This window comes from Pelodiscus sinensis, chromosome 7 (assembly GCF_052426305.1).
Source record: "Pelodiscus sinensis isolate ZL-2025 chromosome 7, ASM5242630v1, whole genome shotgun sequence".
NCBI lineage: Eukaryota > Metazoa > Chordata > Testudines > Trionychidae > Pelodiscus > Pelodiscus sinensis.
In genome coordinates, this window is record NC_143058.1 from 56804939 (window position 1) to 56829589 (window position 24651).

Genomic DNA, 24651 nt, shown 5'->3' on the forward strand with positions numbered 1-24651 from the left:
TCCCTGCTCCAACGAGCTGTCATAATAAAAATATACATAGGTAAATAATCCTTTGGATGTGGCTGTCACCCTGGGATCCCAAAGCATTCTTCAGACTACACAGGTGCAGCCTCCTCTGGGACAAAAAAAAACAGTAACCCAGAACCCAGTAACAAAAGCAGAGTGAGAGAATTTTGGCTGTGGACACAGCATCACTCCCCCTGCTTTTGCGAGCTCTTGTGTCCATGCGGAACAGGCATGGACTAGGGTTTAAAAGTCTCATTGGAACAAGCTCCCAGAAAGACAGAGGGCTGAGCAGCCACCTGGGATTTGAGCTTGCGTTTCCATTGAATTCCAGTGTTTCAAGTACCCTGTGTAGCCTAGTATAGCCATTCCGTCAGGCTTACTCTATCCACTGAGAGCTTTAAAACAAAGAGACAGCAACAAAGTTTGAGAGAAACTGGGGGCAGAGAGTGCCTCATGCAAAGCAATTTGACATAAATTTATTTGGTTCTTATCTATGTCATCACTGGTTTGTTAGCCACTGGTTATTTGCAAGACACAGCCTGCATAGGGGATAGTGGTGCCTACAAGGAATGGATTAAGCAGGAAGTAGCCACCTGTGAAAGTGAACACTGAAGGCGGCCTATATTCTATGAGGCAAGCCAATGACACAGAAACAATCGGTGCTGGGAAGATGAAAGAAAGACGTGAGCTAGGGGAAAAGAAAACAAAAAACACAGTTCCCTCCCCCCAACCCCAGACGCCTGTAATAGCAAAACCTCTGCTGACATAGCTAGAATGTTGCCAGGGGTTATTTTAAATAAAAAAAACCCTTTTCGTTGCTATATAATTCCATTCATTGCCCACAAAACCACTTCCGTTCGTATGAAACAGGCAACAACGACAAAAATATGAATTCTCCTTCAGCTTTGAAACCTTAAGACAGAAGACTGGGGCTGTTGTCTGGGCTAGACAAGTATGAAGTCAGGAGTTTTAACATTCGGTCTCCTTTGCTTTCAGTTGGAAGCTCTCTGTGGTAAGTGGCATTTGGGTTTTGCTTCTTATAATAATCTTCCAAATGGCATTTAAGCCATAGAATGATCAGAGGGTGTAACTGGGGATGGGGACAAGGGAACAGAAACAGTTAAGAAAAATAGTGGACAAGAGGAAAGATGTTACTCTCAACCTGCCCACCTGTGCTAAAGTTGGTGTAAATTTGGGCCAGCACCGAACATTTGCTCTGTCTTTGAGACATAGAAAAGCACACACTTTGGCTGTTTACATTCTTCACTCATCTGCTTGGAGTTACTTTTTAGCTGTAGCCCCTATAGCACTGTAGCCAACTTCCCTTATGGAGCGTTATCCATTAAAAGCATAAATACAGCCTCAGACTGAGCTGTTGGTTTCAAGTAGGAGTCATGTTTGGGAAGGGGGAATTCTTTTAACTTGGAAAATAAGTGAGTTAGGTAATTTACACTGCAGGCTAGAAATACAGAGGGACTTAGCAGGAGCCAGGCGTGGTGCCATTGATCCAAATATGACCATCACACTGATGAGCCATTTTATGGGCTCCAGTACCCTACTGCAGTATTGTAGTATGTAAAGTATAATATCCTACCTCACTTCTTTTCAACCTATTTGAAACCCACCTTCCTTTGTCTGCAATGGAATAGCATGCATTCTGTCAATATTTGATTAAAATAAGAAATCTCATTAACCTACATCCTGTTGTAGGATTCAGTGTGGTTTGCCAGAAGTCACAATACTCTGAAGTTTGGGACTTGGTGGGTATTACCACTAACCCCCATTTAAATTTGTTCCATGGAAGGTCATGCTGAGGGCCATTAGAAATATGTGCTACTGGATTTCCAGTGAAATTAAATAGCTTTAAAGTATCAGGAGAATTTCAGTACTTGTAGGGCTCTATGCAGAAATTAAGCTTTTATTTAAGTTAAAAAGAGAGCGAGATTGAGATTCTAGCCCTTCTGATTGTGATGACATACTACACAATGTTAGCTAATGTAGTGCCAGCACCCTAAGCCTTCACACAGGTAGACTGAAACCACCCATTGACTCCACTGGAGCCAGGATTTCACCCAATATCTCATGTAGTGTGTGAGCTTGCCCTTGTCTCAACGAGAAGTTAACTTAAAAACATATTAATGAGAACCAGACATCAATACCAACGACTTCTCAGGTGATCATTTGGGCAGAAACATCCAACTAATGTGCCTTCTCCACACTGGAGAAGGCCCATTTCATACAAGAATAAAACTGCAAATGTTCTCTGATAGCGGATTTTTTTTTTTTTTTTTTTTTTGGCCCTCAGAGTTGGGAATCAGGGAGAAAGGCAGAGCAAAGAGAGAGAAAAATGGAAGGTTTCAAAAGTTCCTCTAAAGGGAAAAAATGAAATCTCTCAGGAAATGTTTTTCTGCATTGGTTTAAACACAATAATTACTTACTAGTAGTATTATTGATCAAATGGATAAGACAGGGTGAACTAAAGGGCTGTTTGATTTAGAGTATGTCAACAAGGCTGCTGATAATGTATGGAGTATGTTTCCTTATAAAATACAACTTCCCAACACTTTAGCAGAATCTCAGTAGGAAAAACAAAACACAGCAGCATTTTAACAAAAAATGCCTGGAAATTTGCAGGCCCCAGCATGACCTCTGAATATATATATGATCAGAAACTGCCATGTACATTCTAATTTATTCTAGTCTTTGCAACTTTATTGCATATTTTTTATAAAGAAATCACTTATGAGAATGTGCAGCCTCATGCTCTGGTCCCTACCCAGACTTCCAGTGAGTCTACTTAAATGGAATTTGATCCTGCATAAGACATGTAAGGACCAGGGACTAAATGAAGAAAACAAAAACTTAGGGAATGTCTACACTAGCCACCCTAGCTCAGACTAGGGTGGCTAATGTAGTCATTCAAACTTGCAAATGAAGCCCAGGATTAAAATATCCCAGGCTTTATTTGCATGTTCCCAGGTGCCGCCATTTTTAAATGCCTGGTAGTTTGGACTCCCTGCCCACGGCTACACGCGGCACGGGCTAGATAGTTCGAACTAAAGCCCCTAATTTGGACTACCGTTACTCCTCATTGAGTTGTTTGTATGCTTTCAGTTTACTTGGTAAGACTTTACATTGTTATCTTCCAAACTTCCACCTCAAACAAGTTTACCCAGCACATTTAAAATCTCCAAGAGATTCCCTATTAGCAATCTGCCTGTCTGGAGGTCATGGGAACACTACTGCAGAGGGCTGTGTAGCAGAGAGTGGTAAGGTTCCAGCTGTGGGAAGTTGTCTATTATATGTTTTTCACATAGTCATTTAAAAAAGTTAACATTTGCCAACTGTTTTCATGGCTTGCAACAGAGAACTCCTATGGCCAGCATAGGGAGTAACCAAGCTCATCTCAGATACTAGGGTAAAGTACTGAATGGCAAACACTGACATTTTAATAGGGACCACCATAATATACATCCCATATTTACAATGTATCCTATAGCATGGGACAGGCAAGTAGTACATCTGTGACCACCTCCATTTTCCCAGTAGGATTGCACTGCTCTTTGAGTCTGTAGAATCAGGCTCCAAAGGCTGATGCACATACTGAACTCCAGACATGGCAGTAGTTTAATGGAGGTCAAAGTGTAACTGCGTAGAATGGCTTGACGGGTCAGTGCTACAATCATTTAAAAATCTTTTTTCTTTATGCTACTGGAAGAAAAAAAAAGTAGTCCTAGCTCACCTTCAGCAGCCAACACCTCCTGCTGAGATTGTGTTGTAGACTTTCATGAATAAGTTACAGCTAAGGCTGGGTTCTTGAGAGTTAAACATCAAAACAAAAACAAAAGTCTGCCACAGTCCAAGATTATTTCCACCCTGCTGTCCCACCTTCAACTCCCAGGTCCAAAACGAGGATCTAGCTAGTTGTGGTTTGATCCGGGCCGTTTGCAATGACTCAGCCACTGGCCAGTCTGAAAACCAGTAGTAGCTGGTAGCCAGCTGGCAAACAAAACACCTATTGGTCATGGGCCAGCCAACCACCACTGGTGCCGAAATCCAAAGTGCCCACTGGCCCTATTGAAGGTGTACCTCAGGAAGCATCTTGGTAGGTCAGAGGTGGAAACATATTTTAATCTCTTATGGAAGTCAACAGATAAGTGGCCAGAGTCTGCTTTTCCTTATACCAGGCTAAACGAAGAGAACCTCCATTGCAATCCAGAGTTACACCTGCTTGTGTGAATTTGTAACCCTTGCTTCTCTTATTGCTGTTGAAGGGGCACTCAGACTTCATTGCACTGCAAACCCCTTACTACATGACCCCAGGAGGGGGTACTGAACTTGAGCCTGCCTGATCCCTGTCCCCCAACTGAGGCAGGGTGGTAGGCAGGGCCCAAAGCAGAGATGAAAGCAAGGGGGCACGCCCTGGTGCGCAGCTCCAACAAGAGCTGGCTGAGCTGCGGCAAAAGCCAGTAGGGAGCTATTTAAAGGGCTTGCAGGGACCTGGGTTGCAATAGGACAGTAGCTATAAGAAATTCTAAGTTACTTTCACTGGTGGTCCAAAACCAAAGCCCATCCATTGCAGTAGCCCTCAGGCTTTGGCTTTGCTCTGGGTAGTGGGGCTCAGGCTTTAGTTCTGGCCCTTGGCCCCAACAAATCTTAGCCAGCCCTTGTGACCCCATGAAATTGGGCTTATGACCCACTTTGGGGTCCTGACCCACAGTCTGAGACCTGCAGTGCTACTGCGTTACTGTCGCCTGATTTTAATTTAAAGAAACGCCCCCAACCTTAAAGTCAGATGGCTCCATTCCAAATGCTTTAATCCAGACGTGGCTGTTTTATACTCTGTATAAAAAACAGCGCTTATACTCTCCCCCCCACACACTTCATCTACCTGTATTTTAGAGAGTGACATCACAAAAGCATCTAATTAGTTATCCTGGATTGATGAGGTTCCACAAATAACATCTGATCCTGGAACAAAGGAAATTTAACTGTGGGGGCACAACATCTCTTATCTGCCTTCTCACTCCACAATGATGTAGATGACATGCTTGACGTCAGTGAAAAGCTAACACTGTTTTACTGTCCTGTCAGAAATGTTACCCATTCCAAGTGACTGGGGGAATAGGATTTTTGCTAAACTGCAACACATGTTAAAGCTGCAGTGAAGATAGTAGACACCACCACTAGCTATGGGCAGGAACTCTAAGGGTACGTCTAGACTATAGGCTTTTTTCAACAGAGGCTGTGTCAACAGATACTGTCAATCTGTCGACAAAGAGCGTCTAGACTACATCCAGTTCTGTAGATAAAGCAAGCCGGTTTGTCGACATGAGAGTGTAGACGCAAAGGACAGTGTAGATGCAATAACGCCTTCTGTCCACAAAAAGCATTATTCCTCGTAGAATGAGGCTTACCACCATCGAGAAAACTGCCGAGTTCGGTTGACGTTAGGTGTCAGCGGTATTGTAGATGCAGGTATAGTTTTATCGACAAAAGTCCACTTTTGTTGACAAAACCCTGTAGTCTAGACCAGTGGTTCTCAACATGGGCCATATAGCTCCCCAGGGGGCCACGCCTTCCTTCTAGGGGGCCACATGGAAAAAACAGAACATTAGGGGCACAGTAAGTTTCTGAGGGGACCACCCAAACTTAACTGCCAGGCGTACAATGAATGAGGCTCAGAAGGGGGTCATGAGCAAAAAAAAAAAGGTTGAGAAACACTGGTCTAGACACACCCTAAAGGTTCAGAGGTTCCCACAGTTGAGCAAGTCATTTCCATCCAGTACTGGTTGGTAGTTAGAAATTGGAGTGAAAACTATTCTCTGTCTTAGTCATCTTGTAAATTTCAGAGGCATGTTTGCAACGCTTCATGGCAGTCTCCATTTTGGCAAGGCAAAATACAACTTTTAGTGGCAAAGCTGGTGGGAAGTAAGCTTGTGAAACTGGTTGTGATCTTTTCTTTTGTGCATCTTTAAAACCTCATTCACAGGCATTGCTTTCTATATGCTAGGATAAGCACAGGATCACTAAGGTAAGGTTGGAAAGGACCTCAGGAGGTCATCTTCTTCATGCCGCTGGGCTGAGGCAGCACCATGCACACCTAGACCAAGCCAGGCAGGTATTTGACCAACCTGTTAAAGACCCTCAACAAGAAGGACTCACTAACCTCCCCTAGTAACCTATTCCAGTACCTGTCTGTATAAACAGAAGGGTTTTCCTAACATCTAACCTAATTCTTCCTTGCTGCAGATTGAATTTATTTCTTGTCTATTGAGGGTAGGAAAAGGATCAGTATCTTCCCCAGAGTCATCTTTTCTCAAAACTAAACACTCCCAAGATTTCAGTCTTCCCTCATAGCTCAGGTTTTCTAGACATTTTATCCTTGTTATTGCCCACTTATGGACTTTGTCACATTTGTCCACATTTCTTACAGCCTGGCAAAACTGGACACAACCGTCCAGCTGAGGGCTCCGCAGTGCTGAACAGAGTGGAACAAATACTTTTCATGAGCACTCCTCTTCCTACCCCCTGAACAGGAGTCATCTTTGCAACTGCATCACATTGTTGGCACATTCGATTTATTATCCACTATAACTCCCAGACCCATGTTTTGCAGCACCGTTGCCTGGCCAGTAATTCCCCATTTTGTCACATTGTCACTTGTTACTCCCAAAAGACTGATTATTGCATCATACTTACGAAAATGTTTACTCAGTGAAGTGATCTCATCAGTCTCAGTCTTCCTGGAAGTTGATGGCTACAGTTCTGGGCCCATCTTCCATGTTGGCCACAGTTTCACATGATCTGTACACTCAGTGACTGGGAGTAGAGGCATGCACTGGTCATCAGCAAGGATGACAACTATGTTCATCAGAACAAAAGATAGATCACTATTTAAACAAAAGGAACCACTACATTAGCTCATACAAAATTAGCTTGCTGTCTTCTTTGTGGACCAGCTCCTCAACAGGTTCTGCACACTGTAGTCTGGGTGGGCTTTTTGGATGAAATTCACTTCTGCGTAAAGCTTTGTGGCCAGCTTGAGCATTCATAATTGCATAGCCACACCAAAATCAATGGGGCTATTTGTGGAGTGAGATGCTGTGCAACATTAGAAGGTGCATCAGAATTTGTCCCTATTTAACCAAAGCAACTGAACCACAAATCTAAAATTCAATACCCAAAAATATGAGCTAAGATTTAAAATACAAGGCAAACACTGTAAGCTTCCTGCCCATTACAATGATACATTTTCAACTATTTTCTTCCTTCCCGATTTGTTCCTGGGGTGCCTCATTTTAAAACTGTCCAACAACAGACCCTAATATGAGACATGTTAAGTAATGATTTTGCCAGTGCTAATTAACAATAATACAACAACTTCCCTCCCCCCCCCCAATCAAATTTCACATAGGAACGTTCAAAGCAGCAACAATTATTTCAGTGTTCCTCCTTCCTCTTGGTGCTGGCACTTTCTGTATTTGTGACTTTATTGTACAACAAGTTGGGGTCAGTGGTGAGTGTCCTGGAGCTGACATCTATACTCCAACTGGGTGTTTTACCCCTCGGTCCTATCACCACTGTCCAAACTGTCAGCATATATGGCAACAGCCCAGAGAGTGGTACAGACTATTAGAATGATCATAGCATCAGCCAAAGGCAGTTGACTGTGCACGGTGGACTAGAGGCAGCGAGATAACAGAAGAAGAGGATGATTCAGACAGACAAGGGTGATGACAATGTTTTGTTTCTATAGTACCAGCCAATGAGAACACCTCAGAGGGTGTTTAATCAATATTCAAACAACAGTAAGTATCTTGGAATGTACATGTCGCTCAATGTTGTGAGGACAGTGGGGAAGGGACGCATCACACTGCCCCGGCTAACAGGCAAGTGGGAGAACAAGGATTAAAAGAAATTCAGAGCATGAATATGAAAGGCCGCTTGAGGTTACAAGCTCTTTAAGGCAGTGACTGTATTTTAGAACCACTTTGTACAGCACCTAGTACAATAAGGTCTGAGTCTGGCTGAAGCCTCTAGACGATACTGTAATATAAAAGCAATTATATGTTGGCTCATTAAAATTCATAATGAACCATGGTCAGTCTATTTCCCTAGCATAACAAAATAAAGTTGCTTGAAGTGAGTCAATCCAAGTGACATCTGAATGCTTTACTGAAATTACTATCACAAGTAAATAGCCAGACTTCTGTGTCCAGTTGGCTGTGACATCCTTCTGATCTTAGGAGCCCTGATAAGAGACAAATAAAGTCTTGACTATCATCTGAGAACATGATCAGATACCTTCTGATTTTGAATCCTGTCTTACACCAATTTGCTCTGTAGCTTTTGGCAAAATTTCTTAACTTTCAGCTTCTACTTGCTCAGAACACCCATAAAACATAAGTATTATCTATATTTTGCATTAATGAATGCTACATAGCAACTGATCTTAATGCTGGACCAAGCTCTTTAACTTCTGATTTTAATGTCTCATAATGATATTACTGTTTGCTTTTATTGTTAGCACTTGGCTGCTGTTTCATGGGCTCCTAATAGAAACACTAGAAAAGAATATCGCTGTCTTAACATCACATTATGACCCCTTAGCTCTTTTAAACAGCAAATTACATTTTATTTTTCAGGAGCTAATCCCTGTTCGTCACATCAACTATGCAAAAATAGAGGTAAGAGCCATTTTTAAAACAATGTTTAATATTTCAGTGAATTGAATTAAGAGAGCTGTCAAGGTCTTTCCATAGCATGATACGCTGCTTTTGAAATGGAAACGGGTTCTTCTTTACAATTGACATTGCAATTCATGCATCTGGCCAAAGGGTTTCCCTGTTCTGTTTGCTGCTGACTCCTACAAAAGCCAAATTGTAAGGTACCAAGAGGTCCTTGTTCAGGTCGTTTAATTGACAAGCAAACAAGCAATAAGCAAGCAAGCATTATTTCAGCTGCACATTAGGTGATGGTTTCACTTCAGGGATTTTCATAAACATCTGGGGCCAGAGAGGAGGTAGATTTTTGATTATTAGAGTAGGCATGGGGTGACATTCCTTTCCCCTGATCCAGCAAGCTTCAAAAGATAAGGGGAGCTATAAACATGTCAATTATTGGCATCAAACCAAATAGCTATTGCATAGAGGAAGGATGATTTTGTGAATAAGACACTGAACTGGGTCATAGGAGATCGATATTCATTCTACCACTTTGCAACCTCAGGTAAATCTTGTGCCCCACTCACACATCTGTTAAAGAAGAAAAGGATCATCTCTTTCTCCTGTTCTTTGTTTGTCTTGTCTACTTACATTATGAATTTCTGAGGGGGGGCAGGAACTGTTATCTACACAGTACTGGAATCAGTGGGCCTGTGGGCATGGCCATAATACAAACAACAAATATGCAGTAACACTAACTGTGACCTATACTAGCTTTCACTGAGGTATTTCAGATCCTCATAGTGCACCTATTTGTTCAGCAGCATCTTTAAAACCTCTTTTACCCTTGTTTCCACATCTGAATATTAAATGTGCCAAGCAACAAGGTGGAAGAGAATTTAAGGGTATCCCTAAGCGATATAAAAAGTTTTTTCTCTCTCTCTCTCTTTCATGCTGTCAAGAGAGTGCTCATTATGGGCTCAAAGACTATCAGTTCTGGACACCCACAGTTTTGTAGATTTCAGTACTACAGTTACATTTACCTGTTTTGATACAGGAACTCGGAGAGTTTCTTGCATGGTGCGCACATGATTTATTATTATTATTTCTCTCTGCAGAACACTCTCCTGTCTCTGAAACCCAGATGAAGGTTGAATTTCACAGCGGAATCTTCAAGTTCAACTTTGACTACCCTAAAAATATTACTGAATTCAGCATGAAACTGCTGAAAGGGCAGGAGATGCAGAAAATCTGTGAACTCAACATATACAATGGAACGTCAGTTCCTGAAACTAACAACAGCTCTTGTCAGCCAGTGCACTCTGGGAACAACATGTCCTTCATTCTCAAAGATCTGGAGAGCAAGCACACTGGCGTTTATATCTGCTGCCTGGAAATCCTTTTGCCTGCCCCTTACATAGACTGTAGGGTAAATGAAATCTATTTCTATATCCGTGGTAAGTTCATAGCCCCTCTCTCCTTATTCTAGAGATAGAATACATTGTCCTTCATGTAAGATGCTGGATGCAAGGCGGGAGTTAATTATAGATGAAGAAAAACATACATTCTGAGATTTACCTAACTGAGTCACAGTCAAAGCCTTATGTAACTTTGGACAGAGTCCATCCACATTTATTGAACTAACATCCGTCTGCTGAGTTCCTGTTCATTGTCTCTTGGACTTCTCCTCTTGGCTGGCTTGCAAGTGTCTCTGTTCTAGCAGAGCAGATTTATCATCTGTCCACCCAAGCCTTCAGTTCCCTGGTAGGATGGATAATCAAGCCATCCTTCCAGCTCTTCTCTTTCCTCCTCCCAGGACTTTGGGGAGTGCTGAGGTAACCAAGCAGGCCCGCCGATGAGCAATTTAAAAGGGCTCAAGGTCCTGGCTGCTGCCGCAGTGGCTGAAGCCCCAAGTCATGCTGAAGGGCTAGCTGGGGGAGGTTAGCCCCCAGCCAGAGAAGCCGACAGCCCCACTGGGCCCTTGGGGAAGGCAGTGGTGGGGAGCTGGCTCTGCGCTCCTGGAAAGGGCAGGGCCTCGGGTGGAAGGGGCGGGGGCAGCCTTCAGTGCCACACAGTGCCTGCTGCACTGCCCCCCGAACCCCTAGAGCTGCCCAGAGCACGCCACGTGGCACTTCGGCAGCGATTTCAAGGACTCGGGGCCCACAGTAGTAGTGGCAACAGCTGGAAGCTCCAGGTCACTTAGAATTGCTAGGACTCGGGACAGTTGCCCCCGTCAGTAGGCCTGCCCCCAGACCCTTCCCTTCTGCCAAAGCCCTCCTTCCAAGCCCCCTCCACCTTGCCCAGCGCCCAGCCAAGTCCAACCTGCTGCCCTAATGTTGCCTTCTGACCTTAAAAATCTCTCTATCACCTCATGCTGTGACTATGGCCCTCTCCTGGGCTGTCTAATCTTGGCTCCCTCCGTTCTATCCAAAGTGTTGCTTCCAAATCCCTCTCACCCATCCTCTGGGTATGGGCTCCCAAGACTGAGCATGAACTTAAGTCCTGTTTGGGCCTTGCAGGCCCAGCCATGCTGCAGCCCTGGTCTCCTTGGAGACATTGTCCTTTGCCCCCTCCACTCTGTTAACAATACCCGCCCCAAAGCCTCTTTTACTTCTTCCCCATACAACCCCCCCGGACCACTGCTGCCTCTCACTCAGCGTCTCTGCCTTGAGCTGAATCACCACACCAGCCAGTCACATCATTCCCATCCCTCTAAAACACTAGCTTCTGCCATTGCTCCCACTGCTTCAAATGGGGGGGCGGGGTTGCAAAACCTGAAAAAAAAAAATTAAAAGCAAGCTGGGTCACTATCCTATTAAAGCTGGTAACCCACCCCCCTCCCAGCACATATTTTTTTTCAGATCATGCTCATACAAAAGAGGGGTGGGCAATAATGGCTACTATTCATCTTCCATTTTCTTAATATGTCCAAGATGCAGAACCCAGCTTGGTATCAGAAGTGATGTCATGGACGCTTATTGGGATCACTGCATTTTCCATTGTTTCCTGTATCTGCTGCATAGTGGCCTGTTGCTTAAGAAAGAAGGTAAGTGATGCCCTTGCATAGCCCTTGGTCCAAAGCCAATGCCTGCTCAGTCTGGCCCTCGGTGTGAGAGACACACACACACACAGTAAGGCTGTGTCTACACTGGCATCCCTTCTGGAAAAAGGGATGCTAATGTAGCACTTTGGAATAGGCAAATCCACGGGGGATTTAAATATCCCCCGCGGTATTTGCATTAACATGGCTGCCGCTTTTTTCTGGCTTGGAGATAAGCTGGAGAAAAGCGCCAGTCTAGACGTTATTCTCTGGAAAATAAAGCCTTTTCCAGAGGATTTCTTATTCCTACTTGAAAGTAGGAATAAGAAATCCTCCAGAAAAGGCTTTATTTTCCGGAGAATAACGTCTAGACTGGCGCTTTTCTCCGGCTTTTCCCCAAGCCAGAAAAAAGCGGCAGCCATGTTAATGCAAATGCCGCGGGGATTTGCCTATTCCAAAGTCTACATTAGCATCCCTTTTCCAGAAAGGGGTGCCAATGTAGACACAGCTTAAGTGTGATGGGTTTCAATGCAGAAACTGACTTTTTTGTGTACCACGGGCATCCAGTCCTCAGTGACAGCAGTTCAGGGTTCATTTTCCTCAGTTGATTTAAAGACGTGGTGGCCTAGGAAGCAACTCTGCCCAGCTCAGTGAAAATGGCTTTGGAAGCAATTCACTGGGTTGTTTTCTTCAGGAGGGAAAGCAAATTGGTGGAGGAACTGCAGCTCTGTTCTGGTGCAAAACCTCTTAAGTCCAAAAGGGCATAGCAGCCGTAGAAGGAAGCAGCAGCATTTTGTTGGCAAGAGTCTGCTTTCCTCTTCCAACTCGTGAACGTTAGAGAAGAACATCACCCAGGGTGGGTTTTGGAGACTATCAACTAAATTCAGGGCATTTTCTTTGCAGACAAAGCAATACGACTCCAACTCCCATGAGTTCAACAGCGAATATATGCCCATGGCAGCAGTGAATGCAGCTAGAAAACCAGGATTGTAAGGTTGTACTACATCTTTTTACTAAATCTTTCTGACCTACTTAGCAATAGGCTCTGTGGGGAAGGTTAGCGTGACCTGCCTCCAACTGACTCTCAGGGTACATCTACACTGTGGTACTATTTCGGGATATTTCTGGAATTCCAAAATAGCTATTCCGTGAAACAAGCCTGTTATTTTGAAACAGAATGGGTTCACTATTCTGACATCCCTGTAAACCTCACTCCACAAGGAGTAAAGGATGTTTTGGAATAGTGCTCTCTCTCGAAATTAACTCAGAATAAGCTACGCAATTGGCACAGCTCAAATTGCATGGCTTATTTCGAGCTATGGGTGCTATATAGATGCATCTTCAGAGGCCTGTGTTATGATGAGAGTAAGTTGTTATAATTTAGACGGGCGTATGGTATCATCCAACCAGAATAGCAAACTTAAAGCCAAATCAATTGGGTAACACATCTTTCCCAAATGACTCAGGAGAAAGGACAGATTTCAGTTCTCAGGACACTTGCTTATCAAGCTACAGCTGATTATAATAAAGGCCAGACTGTGGCTGTTGGCTCAGGTGGGGAAGGGTGTCATGGGCTTCTGCCTCATTTGACCCTTATATAGAAACCAGCCACAATTTAGAGGTGGAGCAGAGCTAGAAGCTGGAATGATTCAGGCTTCTTTATAACAATTTTTTAAATTTGTCCCAGGTATGAACTTGCAAGTTTCCCGGAACTTTCAGCCTCCAGCAACTTGAAAATGTCAGTTTCACAGCCAAAGAGATTCAGACTGAACACACATGATACTGATCTGCTCAACAATGAGACATTAGCTCTAGAGCTATTGCGAGTGGTGTTTTTCTCTAGATATTCTGTATTAACCTGGGCAGGGCCAAACGCATTGAATGCACCGCAAGCATGATGACAACAAAATCTTGTAGCTGAAAAATGTAGAATGTTCCTTTGCCAAGGGTATTGTTGCGATAATGCACAGTGCGATTATATTACACCTTCTGCAGAAGGGTTCTTCTGAGACCACTCCCTGAAAACACATGAACTACCTCCAGGGCCCACTGCAGCTGCCAGCTGCCAGCTGCCATTTTATTGCACATATTACTTATGTGTTATGGCAAGTTTAGCCTGGCGATATCAGTTCATAGATTGGTCTTCAAACTTTTGAACAGCACTGCACTAGCATACTTTAGTGTGAATACACACACACACACGCACGCACGCACATGGAGTCCCTTGGATAAGGACTCCAGACAATAGGGTGAGACTGGGAGAATATAATGCATCTTCTAGTGCATTTGAAAACCTCAGTTACTGCGCAGCCTTTTGGAGTTTGGATTCTCACTACATCTTCACACCCCACACTGCAGGAACCTTCTTTTCCATGTACAGCTGGGGAAATGACAAATTCTTTCTAGATGAGCAAGAGTATATTTTCTATTTTAAAGGCTCGAGACTGCTGGTCTTATTTAGCTAAGTAAGGACTGCAGAATCGGTCGCTACCTGAGAAAGCAAGATACAGCCTCCTCATCCCACCCATCCCATTACTTATCTGTATTATAGCACAAGTGTAAGGTTCAAAAGAGCAGAAGAGAGCTGAGAGCCCTTCATTAACTGGGAACAGAGGAAGATGGAGATTTCAGTCTTAAGTTGGCACTATCTTGCTTTTGTGGCTTTGCATCAGACCTCTCTCACTTCCCCAGAAGGATGGGAGATTACTTCACACTCCTAGAGCAGCTTAAAACCTCCATCGCCTTCAGAATCTGTTAATACTGTGCCTTCAATGGCCCACTGGGAATCAAACCTGAAAATCTTCCAGGCTGCGCACAGTGCAGTTGAGAGCAGAAATATGGGCAAGAAATACTCCCCTTTCCTATCAATCAGACAAAGCAAGGCGGCTTTGCAGTCAGGGACAGCTAACCATAGACTGGAGGGCAGTTTCAATTGAACTGCCTCAAAAGGGCTTTTCCACAAGGACAGGCCCCAAACATGGTGATTTTGCAGGCAAGGGTCACACACACCTAGCCAAGCAGACCCACCTTCGGACAAGTATATGGAGGTGAAGAGAAGCAACACATTCTAATGACTGAATTAGAAAGAACAAACCAGAATGTCTGTGCCTTGAGACTCAGATCTGGGAGCTAGTGCTGACTGGCAGGCTGGGTGACCTTGGCCAGGACTTCCCGTTCTGTACAATGGGGAGAAGGATGCTGCCTTCTTGGTAAGCCACTTGAGGAGCTACAGATGGAAGATGCTAGATACCCATCCCTCGCTCCCATACACCTGAGAGATGTCCTGAATGTGAGAGCCATGTGAGTCCCAAAGAGCCTGTTATCCCACTGTGAAGCAATCTCATGAAACAGCCAATTCCCACAGTGCAGAGATTGGAGCTTGGGTCTGACAATAGACATGATGCAAGTCTGCCCAAGTGGTCGGGTGGGGGATGCCCAGTTCTAGACATGTCACATTTTCACCCGTGGCTCCAGAGACGAGCCCCTCGGGAGACGCTCTGGGAAGTTTCAGACTAGACTATTCCTTTGATTCGCATGAGATCACTCTGCTCTTAATAAACCTGAGTTTTATTGCATCCCGCAACCCTGAGACTGCTTGGGAACCAGCAGGCCACCATGCTGAGGACATAAACCCCTCGGGCACGGAGAGGGGGCAGAATGAACTGGGAGATACTTGCTTTATTCATGGGCAGTGGGTCACAAGTCGCTACAGGATGCCTGGCCCATCTGTGCTCGGCTTCACCACTCCCTGAAGCTCCCATTGCCAATGGCCAGCTGGTGAGTCCCTCCTAGTTCTTTCCCTCCACTCCAGAGGTTCCTGCTGCATGTCACATTCCTCCAGCCCCTTCCCCACCATTTGCATCCCTCCTTTCCTCCAGCCCTTTCCCTGGAAGGCAACCTGCTGCCTCCCTCTTTAACCCTCTCCCTGAAAGCCAGAGGGACTCAGCTCTAGCCAGAGGCCTGGAGATCTGGCCAGCAGGTAGCAGCCCAAGCCCATGCTGAGCCAAGGAGTGGGACAGCTTAGCTGAGGCCCCTCCAGCTGTAGTTTGGGGTCAGGCTCAGGGCTCCCATGGGTGGGGTAGGGGCACAGAAGAAGAGGTGGCAAGGATCTAACCTCCCCAAAGGGGGCAATCACACAGTGCCCATGGCTTTCTTTGTTATGAATATTACATGGGACTGTTTCCCCATTCAGTTTTGTATTGCTGCCTGCTTGAACTGAAAGTGTTAATTGAAACCACAGCAGCTGGATGGAAAGGAAGCCAGTATTAAGAAATAACAGTCACAGATGCACACCTTGAAAGCAGCTCAGAGAACATTTGGGCTGTTGCTGGGAGATGTTACTTCCTGGGGCTACAGATGCTAAAGATCAAAAAAGATCAAGACTGGGGAAGGTACGGGTGGCAGAAAGGGGAAGGGTGGGGGCTGACACACAAACTGAGTACAATAAATTGAGGATGAAGAGAGAGAATGATCCCCTAGACATCTTTTCATTTTTCCTCTTGCCCGCCTAATTTTTCTAAGCTGTTTCATTTTATGGGGTGCACACAAATGGAAAAGAGGGAAGTGTGCATGGGGAGGGGCATAAATTCAAAATATTCCCAAAAATGTGAATGAAATTTTTTGACCAGCCTCACTCCATAACCCTCTTCCAGGTCAGATAGCTGTATGGACAAACAGCAAAGCAGCATCCAGGAGGAGAGCATTTGAGAGACTCAACATGGCTAATTTGAAATACCAGCAGGAGCAAGCTGAATTTCCCATGTGTAGTTGGCAATATCATTACTGTTACATTAGGAATACAGCAGAATGTACACAAACTTCTGAACAGCCACAATTGCTTGTGTTCCATACTTTGTCTTCAGTTGTTCAATTTGTAATAGGTTTGGGAAAGCGTTGAAAATATTCACCAGCAATTGCCTCATTGACAATAGCACTGGTAAAAAAACAAAGTCCATGTGTTTTACACAATGAAAGAACTAAAGATTGTTCTTGCTTGTTTATGGAGAACCTCACCCTCCGTTACTTACACTCTACATTCAGAGGTTGCCCCTGGATACTTTTAGCAAAGAATTGCCAGATAATTTCTAGTTGTAAACAAACACTTAAAATGGAAATTTAGAACTAACTACAAGCAAACTAGGCTCAACTCAACCTTACTAACCAGGTAGTGTTACGTAACCCTTCTGCCAGGGGCCGTTGGCAGCCACAAGGGCCGGGATCAATATCCAGAGCTTCTTCTTACTCTAACAGAGAAACCAACTCAAGCCCACATGCAGTGACCTGGGAAAATTAAAACATCCCCTTTCTGCACCTCTGAGAGACCCTCTCACAAGCCCTGAGTCCGCATATAGCGAGAAAAAAAAATTATGAAAAGAGGGAAGGAAGCCAGCACTAATTTGGGAAAACACCACAACCATGATTTGAATACATCCAACTGCTCCAGAGAACATTGGGCAGTGGTCCTTGCCTCCGTTTCTTACCTTGCGGTGTGGAAGTCCAAACAAACAAAATGTCCCTTGAACACGCTGCTCCCTCTGCCTCGCCCCACTCACAGCTGCTGTCCTTGGTTGATAGACCCAGAGTTCAGAGACACAGCCACACTCACCTGACATGGGGGTGGGGTGCGAGGAAACACTGAGCAAAGCCTTTGCTGCCACCACCACTGGCCCTCACTTGCCACTCTTCACTCTGTGTTGCTGCTGCATTGTCATTCACTCTGCTGCTGCCGCCATCCACTGGGCCTCTCTTTGCTTTTCTGGGCCATCCTCGGCCAGCTTCAGAGGTCCAACAGGGTGTATTCTAGAGTAGGGGAAAGTGTACTGGAACCTGAGTAAAACCAAGGAATTCAAGACTGGGATCTATAGCACGAGTATCACTACACTGTTATTTGCGCTCAGATTTAGAGAGATTTCAGCATGTCTGTGTCTTTCCATAGGCACTGGCTCCTTGAGTAGAGCCCTGTGCAGATATAAAAATTTGTATTTGCATCCGTATTCACAAAAATGAGCCACATCCGTGGGTGCTGGAGCCCCCATTGGCAGCCCCACCCTATCAGTATGCCCTCCCTAGCACCAGCTGCCTGTTAGCCCTGTGGACCACTGTGAGCCCCCTTCCTCCCTGTGTCTCTTGCTTGCTGGGATCAGCTGTTTTACAGAATTTGGGACTCTGGTGAATGGATGGGTTGGGGAAGGTCAAACCCTCTCCTCCCCTTCCCCGCACCCCCCCCCTCCCCCGTTCACTTTGGAAAGTCTGTGCCTGTTTATGTTGCTATGGAGAAGTTGTAACGTGGCAAAAACCACAGGCTACCTAGCCAGCTTGTTTTAAAAATTCAGTTGTGTCCACAAGGGGGTTTCCTTGGAGCTGTCCATGCAGAGGTCCCCGAGGAGCTGGGACTCACTCAGTGACATGGATTAGAGTTAAATGGATGGCAGCAGAGAGGAAAGGCTCGGTATACCCCTCCCAGAGCTAGCCAGTCCATCACTGCTAAAGTCATCTGCCCAACCTCTCTCCCTGGAAAGGCTGCGATTTGTATTTCTGCTGTAGGACTAGGAGCTCCACTCACTAGAGGGGAAGAGAGGCTCAGCCAAAGAAACGGAGCAGATCTGTGCACTGGAGAGATGAAAAAGGGAGGGGATTGTCATGGAAGGAGCATTTCTATGCTGGCTGTTGCCTCAGAGTACTAAGATCTTATGTGGCGGCAGGTCCCGGTTTGATACAGAGAAGTCAACTCTGCTGATCAAGGGGAAGCATTTAACTGCAGCACAAAACGTCTTTCAAAATAGCCCTTTGAAATAGTGAAGATACTTCGCACTGTAAATCCTGCACCAGTTCTCTGGGCACCAGTCTGATACTGCCACATCCACCTTGCCGCTGCATCCTGGTACACCTGATGCGGCAACTTTGCAACTGCTCATTAGCATGAGGACCAGACTGTGCATGGCCACAGAGGACAGTACCAAGGGGGTGGGGGCTCCCGTTTGCATGGGGGCTAGGCACAATTGCTGTCCTTGTACTCCCCTAAGTGCAGCACGGCTGTGTGAGGTACTCGACATCTCCAAAGCAGGAGAGGTGAAGATAAAATACTGCTATGATACCCCCCCCCCCCCGAAAGAGCTCACCATCCATGGAGGGTGGTGTGCATCAGCTTCCCAAGTGGCAAATGTTCCCCCGGGAAATGCTATGGCTTTGCATGGCCCCCAAAGTAGGCCACCGTCTACTACTAGATCTAATCCTGGAGCAACAGTAGGTACTTGTATTGGGATGTTCAGCCACTTTGCCACTCCGCAACATTCCACACTACAATGCTCCTTATGTGCTTATTCCAATCAAACCTTTCCCTTTTGTAAGGCACTTGGGTTTGCTTTCTGCGGGTGGAACTGCTTTGGGCTGGAATGCAATGGAGAACAAGGCCACACAGCACGCTGAACCGGCAGTTTACAGACATGGAATCCAGAGCTAAGTGGTCTGACCCTGCAATACCCATCTCAGTGGGGAAAGTCAGCTACTGCCCTTATGGGAGGAGGAGGAGATATTGAACAGCATGAGACAGAAGGGCAGCCCCTGGGTCACAAGGTCTTCCTAGCACCCTGCCTCAGTTTCCCTCCTCAGAAGCTGGCAGACAGGCCTGCCAATGGGGGAGGGGCAGAGGGGGCAGTTGCCCTTGGGCCTGGTGATATAAAGGGGCCCAAAATTGTAGCCTCAGGCCCTGTGTGTGTGGTGGGAGGGCAGTGCTGCAGAGCCATGGTATGTGTGTGTTTCAGCCCTGCCCTTTCCACCTCAGGCCCTGCCCTTCAAGGAGCACAGAGTTGGAGCCCTAATCCCTGGCCAAGGGGCCTGGCGAGCGTGAGCTTGCCTGTTGTAAACCAGCTCACCAGTGTGTCAGTGTTGTGTCCACCCATGTCAGTATTCCCGTCCCTATTCCCAGGGAGGTGTTATTAACAACACACTCACTTGACATCTACCAAGTAAACCAGGCCCTGCCCAACAACCGCTCCTAAAACCTGTCTCAGGCAGGTGCTATTGCTGCCTGCACAACTCTTGTCCCCAGCCAGTTGTTTCACCTAGCAAGGATAGCAAGCCTCCTTCCAGGTCCATTCCCTGACCCCGTGAGAAGGAAAATGTATTTTGTTGAAACAAACAATGTGGAAGTGTGTATAGAGCTAACCAAATGTGACCTTGCATTGTGAGAGAGATAACCAGCCTGATCTAGCTTTTCTGCTGCAAGGATGAGACTAACACTCATGTAACTAAGTTTATCTATGCATATTGAGATTGGCTTATTGCTCACAGCCCCCCTATCATAACGCTGTTACTAGCTTATGTAATGTCTATTCCTTTTTATGTGCAATCATGGATATATAAGGTTGCTGCAGACATTTAAGTTTTGAAGTCTTCCTTTTGAAACTTCCCACAGCTGTGTCTTAAAAGTGTTTCTCTCCTTCCAACCCTCAGTCTGGATTTCTGTGACACCAGGTAGCCCTTCAGTGACCTGGCTCATGGCCTTTTCCCTCACCAGCTGCATGCCTAGGGAGGTGGTTTAACCCCTGCCTGGAACTGTGGACCTAGCGCACTCTGGAAATTGAGAGAAGTGGAGTTCACAGAGCACCCTGCCCAATTTGGAGCTCTCCCCACACTCAAACCTCAGGATGCTCCTCCCAAACCACTCAGACCTCGGCACGAGCCCTCTAATCCTCCTGACAGTGCTCATGTAACTGAGTGGGCCAGACTTCACTGCCCTTCTCCAGTGTCTAAAGAAACCCGCACTTCCACTGCAGCACTGGAGACCCAGAGTTTATCTGTTAGGAATTTCAGCCATGATGGCCCAGTGTTAGCCTCCCTATAGTCAAGTTCCAAAAGAAACTAAAATAATGAACTAAATAGCTTTATAAAATTTTATGAAGAAACAAATTCTAATTCTTACAACAGAACTACTTTACAATCCACAACTAATGTCTATAATGACACTAAACATAAGTAAAGAGAAAACTAAAAGTGAACTGTGAACAGTTCAGTCCACACAAACATAGTAGGAAAAGACTGAGAGGTTCCAAGAGCTGAGATTTGGTTCACCAAAGTCTGTTTGTGTCTCTGATATCAACTCTGCACCATGTGCGGAGCCTGAAGTCTCTCTCTCTCTCTCCCCCCCCCCCTTGTTTGTAGGGAATCCTCAGCTGGAGTCCAGGCAGACTCTTCCTCTGCTATGGTCACTGCTAGGCAGGCCCTGCCTGCTCATGAAGTCTGACCCCAAACTATTGGACTCACCTGCAGAAGATTCTGGGTGGAGGCTAAATCTGCCCAGCAACAGTAACACTTAACTCACTCCTACCTCCCCCACAGGGGTCTTAAAGGGATAGCTCCCTATTAAGTGCATGGGTTACACTAGTACTTACAATGTGTGAGTGTAACCACCACCAAGGCGGATTTGAAGCTGGGACCTTAGGAGCTGACTGACTATAGGGAGCCTCTACCCTCTGAGCTAAAAGTCAGCTGGCTCCCAGCCCATGCTGTAGAGGTATCTTGAGCTTAACTGTTGCAGTGGTCTAGGTGTCACTTGCTGTACTCAGTAACCACTCTAGGGCTGTGTCTAGACTGCATCCTTTTCCGTAAAAGGGATGCAAATTAGACACATCACAATTGCAAATGAAGTGGGGATTTAAATCCCCCCCCACTTCATTTGCATAAACATGGCTGACACTTTTTTCCAGCTCGGAGCTTTGCCAAAAAGCACGCCAGTCTAGACGCAGATCTTTTGGAAAATAAAGCCTTTTCCAAAAGATCCCTTATTCCTCTTAAAATAAGGATCACTCTGAACAAGCCATGGAAGACACAGCTACTTGATGCACATGTGAGGGGGAAAAAATCCTAATCACAGAATACCTTGTAGGACAGTGAATCCATATCTGAGGCAAAGGTGAATTGGGTGATAGCCACAGCTGCAGAGGAGGCCTGAAAATGGGGTAGAGACCTATAACCGAGTTTACAGAGTGTTGCTCTGCAGACAGCATACATACCAGACAGCAAGCACATGCTGTAGTGTGAGCCCAGTGAGCTGACCTAAACATTACTCTGCTGTGTATTTTCACACAGTGTAGATGTATCCTCAGTTTTGTTTTGTTTTCCCTCAGTGGTCCAGGGCCCCCTGATATGGGGGCCCTGTGCAAATGTATACTGGCTAACCTGGGCCTGCATAGGGGCCATCCTACCAACAGGCACCCCTTTCTTCCAAACCCAGTTTGCCATAGCTGGGTGACAGTATCTGAGCTGCTGCTTAAACATATTGCTGCCCGTCACACCTTTCCCAGAGTCAGCTTTTCTCAGCAAGCTTTTTCCTCTCTTTCATGAGTAGCATTGAGTACTTCCGACTGCAAGCTTCAAGAAGCTCCTACCAACCATACTCCCCCCAGGACTGACACAAGTGAAGCAAACTACAGCCTTCCCCCTGGCATGTTTAAGAAGAAAAACACGCTCTTTACTGGAAAAGAGGTATATCTGAAAAATCCACTTTGTGTGGCAGCTTATGAGTCACAGTTTCTACTGAAGAATCATGATAGGAGGAAACAGCCTATTTACGCTCTGCCTGTTGTAATGAAGTCACGTTCTTAGATTTGTCTGGAAACAGAGGCCTCCCCTCCTCTCTAAATGGGCATCTGTCACAGAATTCAATTCTCTTCTGTTTAGCCAAAAAGGAGCACCTCAATTATGTCTAAAGTGCCTGCTTAAATAAACGTAGCAGATCACGTGTGCGTCTTCTTGTCCGAATAAGACCAACCAAGAAGCCATTTGCAGACTTGAGTTATGTTCCAGTAAATAGGCCATTTCTCTTTTCCTCCCAGCTTACCTCACAGCCAATAAGGGGTGATAAGAGCTAATATTAAGAAAAATGTGCAGCAGATTTTTAATTTAGAAATGTACTCATGTTGATGTAGTCATTAGGCAGAACCTCATGTTCCATGGCCATGGGATCATTTTCAATAATTTTTTCAGTAATTACTTCCTGTTCTCTGTTCTCTTGCTGGCTGGAGATGTACTCCGAGTTTCTAGACCATCTAGGATTTAAAGGATTTTTTTGCCTCCTTTACCAAACAAACCATGCAGATGATCTCAATCAAGCCCTCACATATATGTAAGTCCACGGATGTAGGGGGTTTGTGTAAACCTGAGACTCAGCCTGTGGTTACTGAAGATATCCTTAACATTTGTGAACCTTTTGAGCATGCCTAGCCAAGTTATGATGTTACAGTAAAATGTCACAGTTCCCACATTTTCGTTTCCTTTGGAGCAACACCTGGTGAAGTGTATGTGGTTTTTACTCGGATGGCTTTGAGAGCCATAAGTGGTTCAAATCTCCATCTTACAGGGAGTGTCTTCACTGCAGAGTTAGCCTAGGCTGTTACTCAGGCACTGCCTCTTATCCCCTTCACATACCAATATAGAAACATCTCATGGGAGTTTAGTGGTGCTTTCAGTCCAGGCTGGATGGGTACAACTCATGGGTTAGAACCCAGCTTCCACTTTCGTTTGGGCTGGTACTCTGCCCACTTTGCAGTGTGGACATAGGTTAAGCCATGTGAATAGTTCTTAGTGTTCATAGAATGCTAAGGGCTGGAAGAGACCTCAGGAGGCTGTCTAGTCCAACCCTCTATCTAAAGCAGGACCAACCCCAACTCAATCATTCCAGCCAGGGCTTTGTCAAAGCAGGACTGAAAAACCTCTAGGAATGAAGATTCCACCCTCTTCCTAGGGAACCCATTCCAGTGATTCACCACCTTCCTAGTGAAACAGTTTTTCCTAATATCCAACCTAGACCTTCCCCCACTGCAACTTAAGACCATTGCTCCTTGTTCCCATAAGTGCACAGAAAGAGTAAATGATTCTTCCACAAGTCCCAGAGGCAGAATGAGGGTCTCTGCTTACTGTAGCACAGCGAGCCTGGGGATATGCCCCCAAAGATGTAATGACATACACAAGAGTATAGCACCTCTGTGGACACTAACTCAGGTAGGGCTTTGCAGGCTGGCTGCTCGCTGCTTTTGCAGGCACTGGCCACTGGGCTAACTCTCAAGTGAAACTCAGGGGAGTTGAAGCAACTCATTGGAATGACCCCTAATAAAATAGAGGCTCAAGTGGTTTCTTTTTGGTTCATGCATGATTACCAGCAGAGACTTGTAGGCTGAATCGTGCACTCCTACAGCCAGGGCCGGCTCGAGACATTCCTGCACCCCAGGCAGCAGGCCTGTAACACGTGTGGCTCTGCCCCTGGGTGCACTGCACATGCACGGCCCCAGCCCCCTGGCACACTGTGCACTTTGCAGCTGCAGTCAGGCACATGGCACCCCTTACAGCTGCCATCAGGCGCCCTGGGCAGCTGCCTGGCTAGCCCCCTCTCCCCCCACCTTAATCCAGCCTGCCTACAGCAAAACTCCCACAGAAATCTCAACTGGGGCTAGGAGCTGGTTCGGGGAGGTGGAGGGGGGGTTCCCTTCCATGGAAAAGGTAGTAGGATCCCACCCTCACTATGACTGACCTAAAGGTTCTGAGTGGAATCACTCTCTCTCTCCTCCCCCCCCCCCTCCAGTTCTCTGGCTCTACAATTCCATCCAGGCTGCAGCTGCTCCCAGGACTATGTGGGGATGGGAGGTTTCAGTGGAACAGAAAGATGCAGGCTTTGTCTGTTCTCTTTTCTAGGGATTTGCCATGGAGCTGAAGATGGGAAACATGCATCTCCTCGTAGCCTCAGTCCACCCTTCCCCTAGCACAAAACCTGAGCACCCAGAGATTCCTCTGCAAAGTCCACAGTGGGAGAAGAAATGCTGCCAAGTGCCTGAGAAACAGATGATTTCTGATTCTGCTTGCATAGCTGTGACAATTGAAATTTAGGGCACAATTTTGCTGATACCAACACAGATGTGTAACTTCACTCAGAGAACAGCAAGCAGTCCT

At 45.8% G+C, this 24651-nt stretch overlaps 1 protein-coding gene and 1 long non-coding RNA gene across 3 annotated transcripts in view; one reads left to right on the plus strand and one right to left on the minus strand.

The window, feature by feature from the left end:
- The first annotated feature begins 852 nt into the window (after positions 1–852).
- Positions 853–17769, plus strand: ICOS (inducible T cell costimulator). Of its 2 annotated transcripts, none has more exons than XM_075933811.2 (6): positions 853–1018; positions 8655–8696; positions 9791–10129; positions 11606–11718; positions 12616–12706; positions 16365–17769. In XM_075933811.2, the coding sequence occupies exons 1-5, from the start codon at positions 961–963 to the stop codon at positions 12703–12705; spliced, it is 642 nt and encodes a 213-aa protein (XP_075789926.1). In that variant the 5' UTR covers positions 853–960; the 3' UTR covers position 12706; positions 16365–17769. The 2 variants fall into 2 exon arrangements, with proteins under 2 accessions (XP_075789926.1, XP_006114302.1); XM_006114240.5 differs by lacking the exon at positions 16365–17769 and adding an exon at positions 13400–15287.
- The window catches only part of LOC142830211 (uncharacterized), a 30562-nt gene continuing 14038 nt past the window's right edge, over positions 8128–24651 (minus strand). Inside the window, exons 2-3 of the long non-coding RNA XR_012905255.2 lie at positions 17318–17511; positions 8128–8260 (exon numbers count right to left, since the gene is read on the minus strand). This is a non-coding gene — a long non-coding RNA (uncharacterized LOC142830211). The remainder of the gene's footprint in view (positions 8261–17317; positions 17512–24651) is intronic.

Excerpts from the sequence above, each read along its gene's own strand:
- ICOS (XM_075933811.2), top strand. The coding sequence starts at position 961 with ATGAAGTCAGGAGTTTTAACATTCGGTCTCCTTTGCTTTCAGTTGGAA. Across the intron at positions 1,019-8,654 it reads TCAGTTGGAAGCTCTCTGTG|GAGCTAATCCCTGTTCGTCA; the intron begins GTAAGTGGCATT and ends TTTATTTTTCAG. Across the intron at positions 11,719-12,615 it reads CCTGTTGCTTAAGAAAGAAG|ACAAAGCAATACGACTCCAA; the intron begins GTAAGTGATGCC and ends TTTTCTTTGCAG.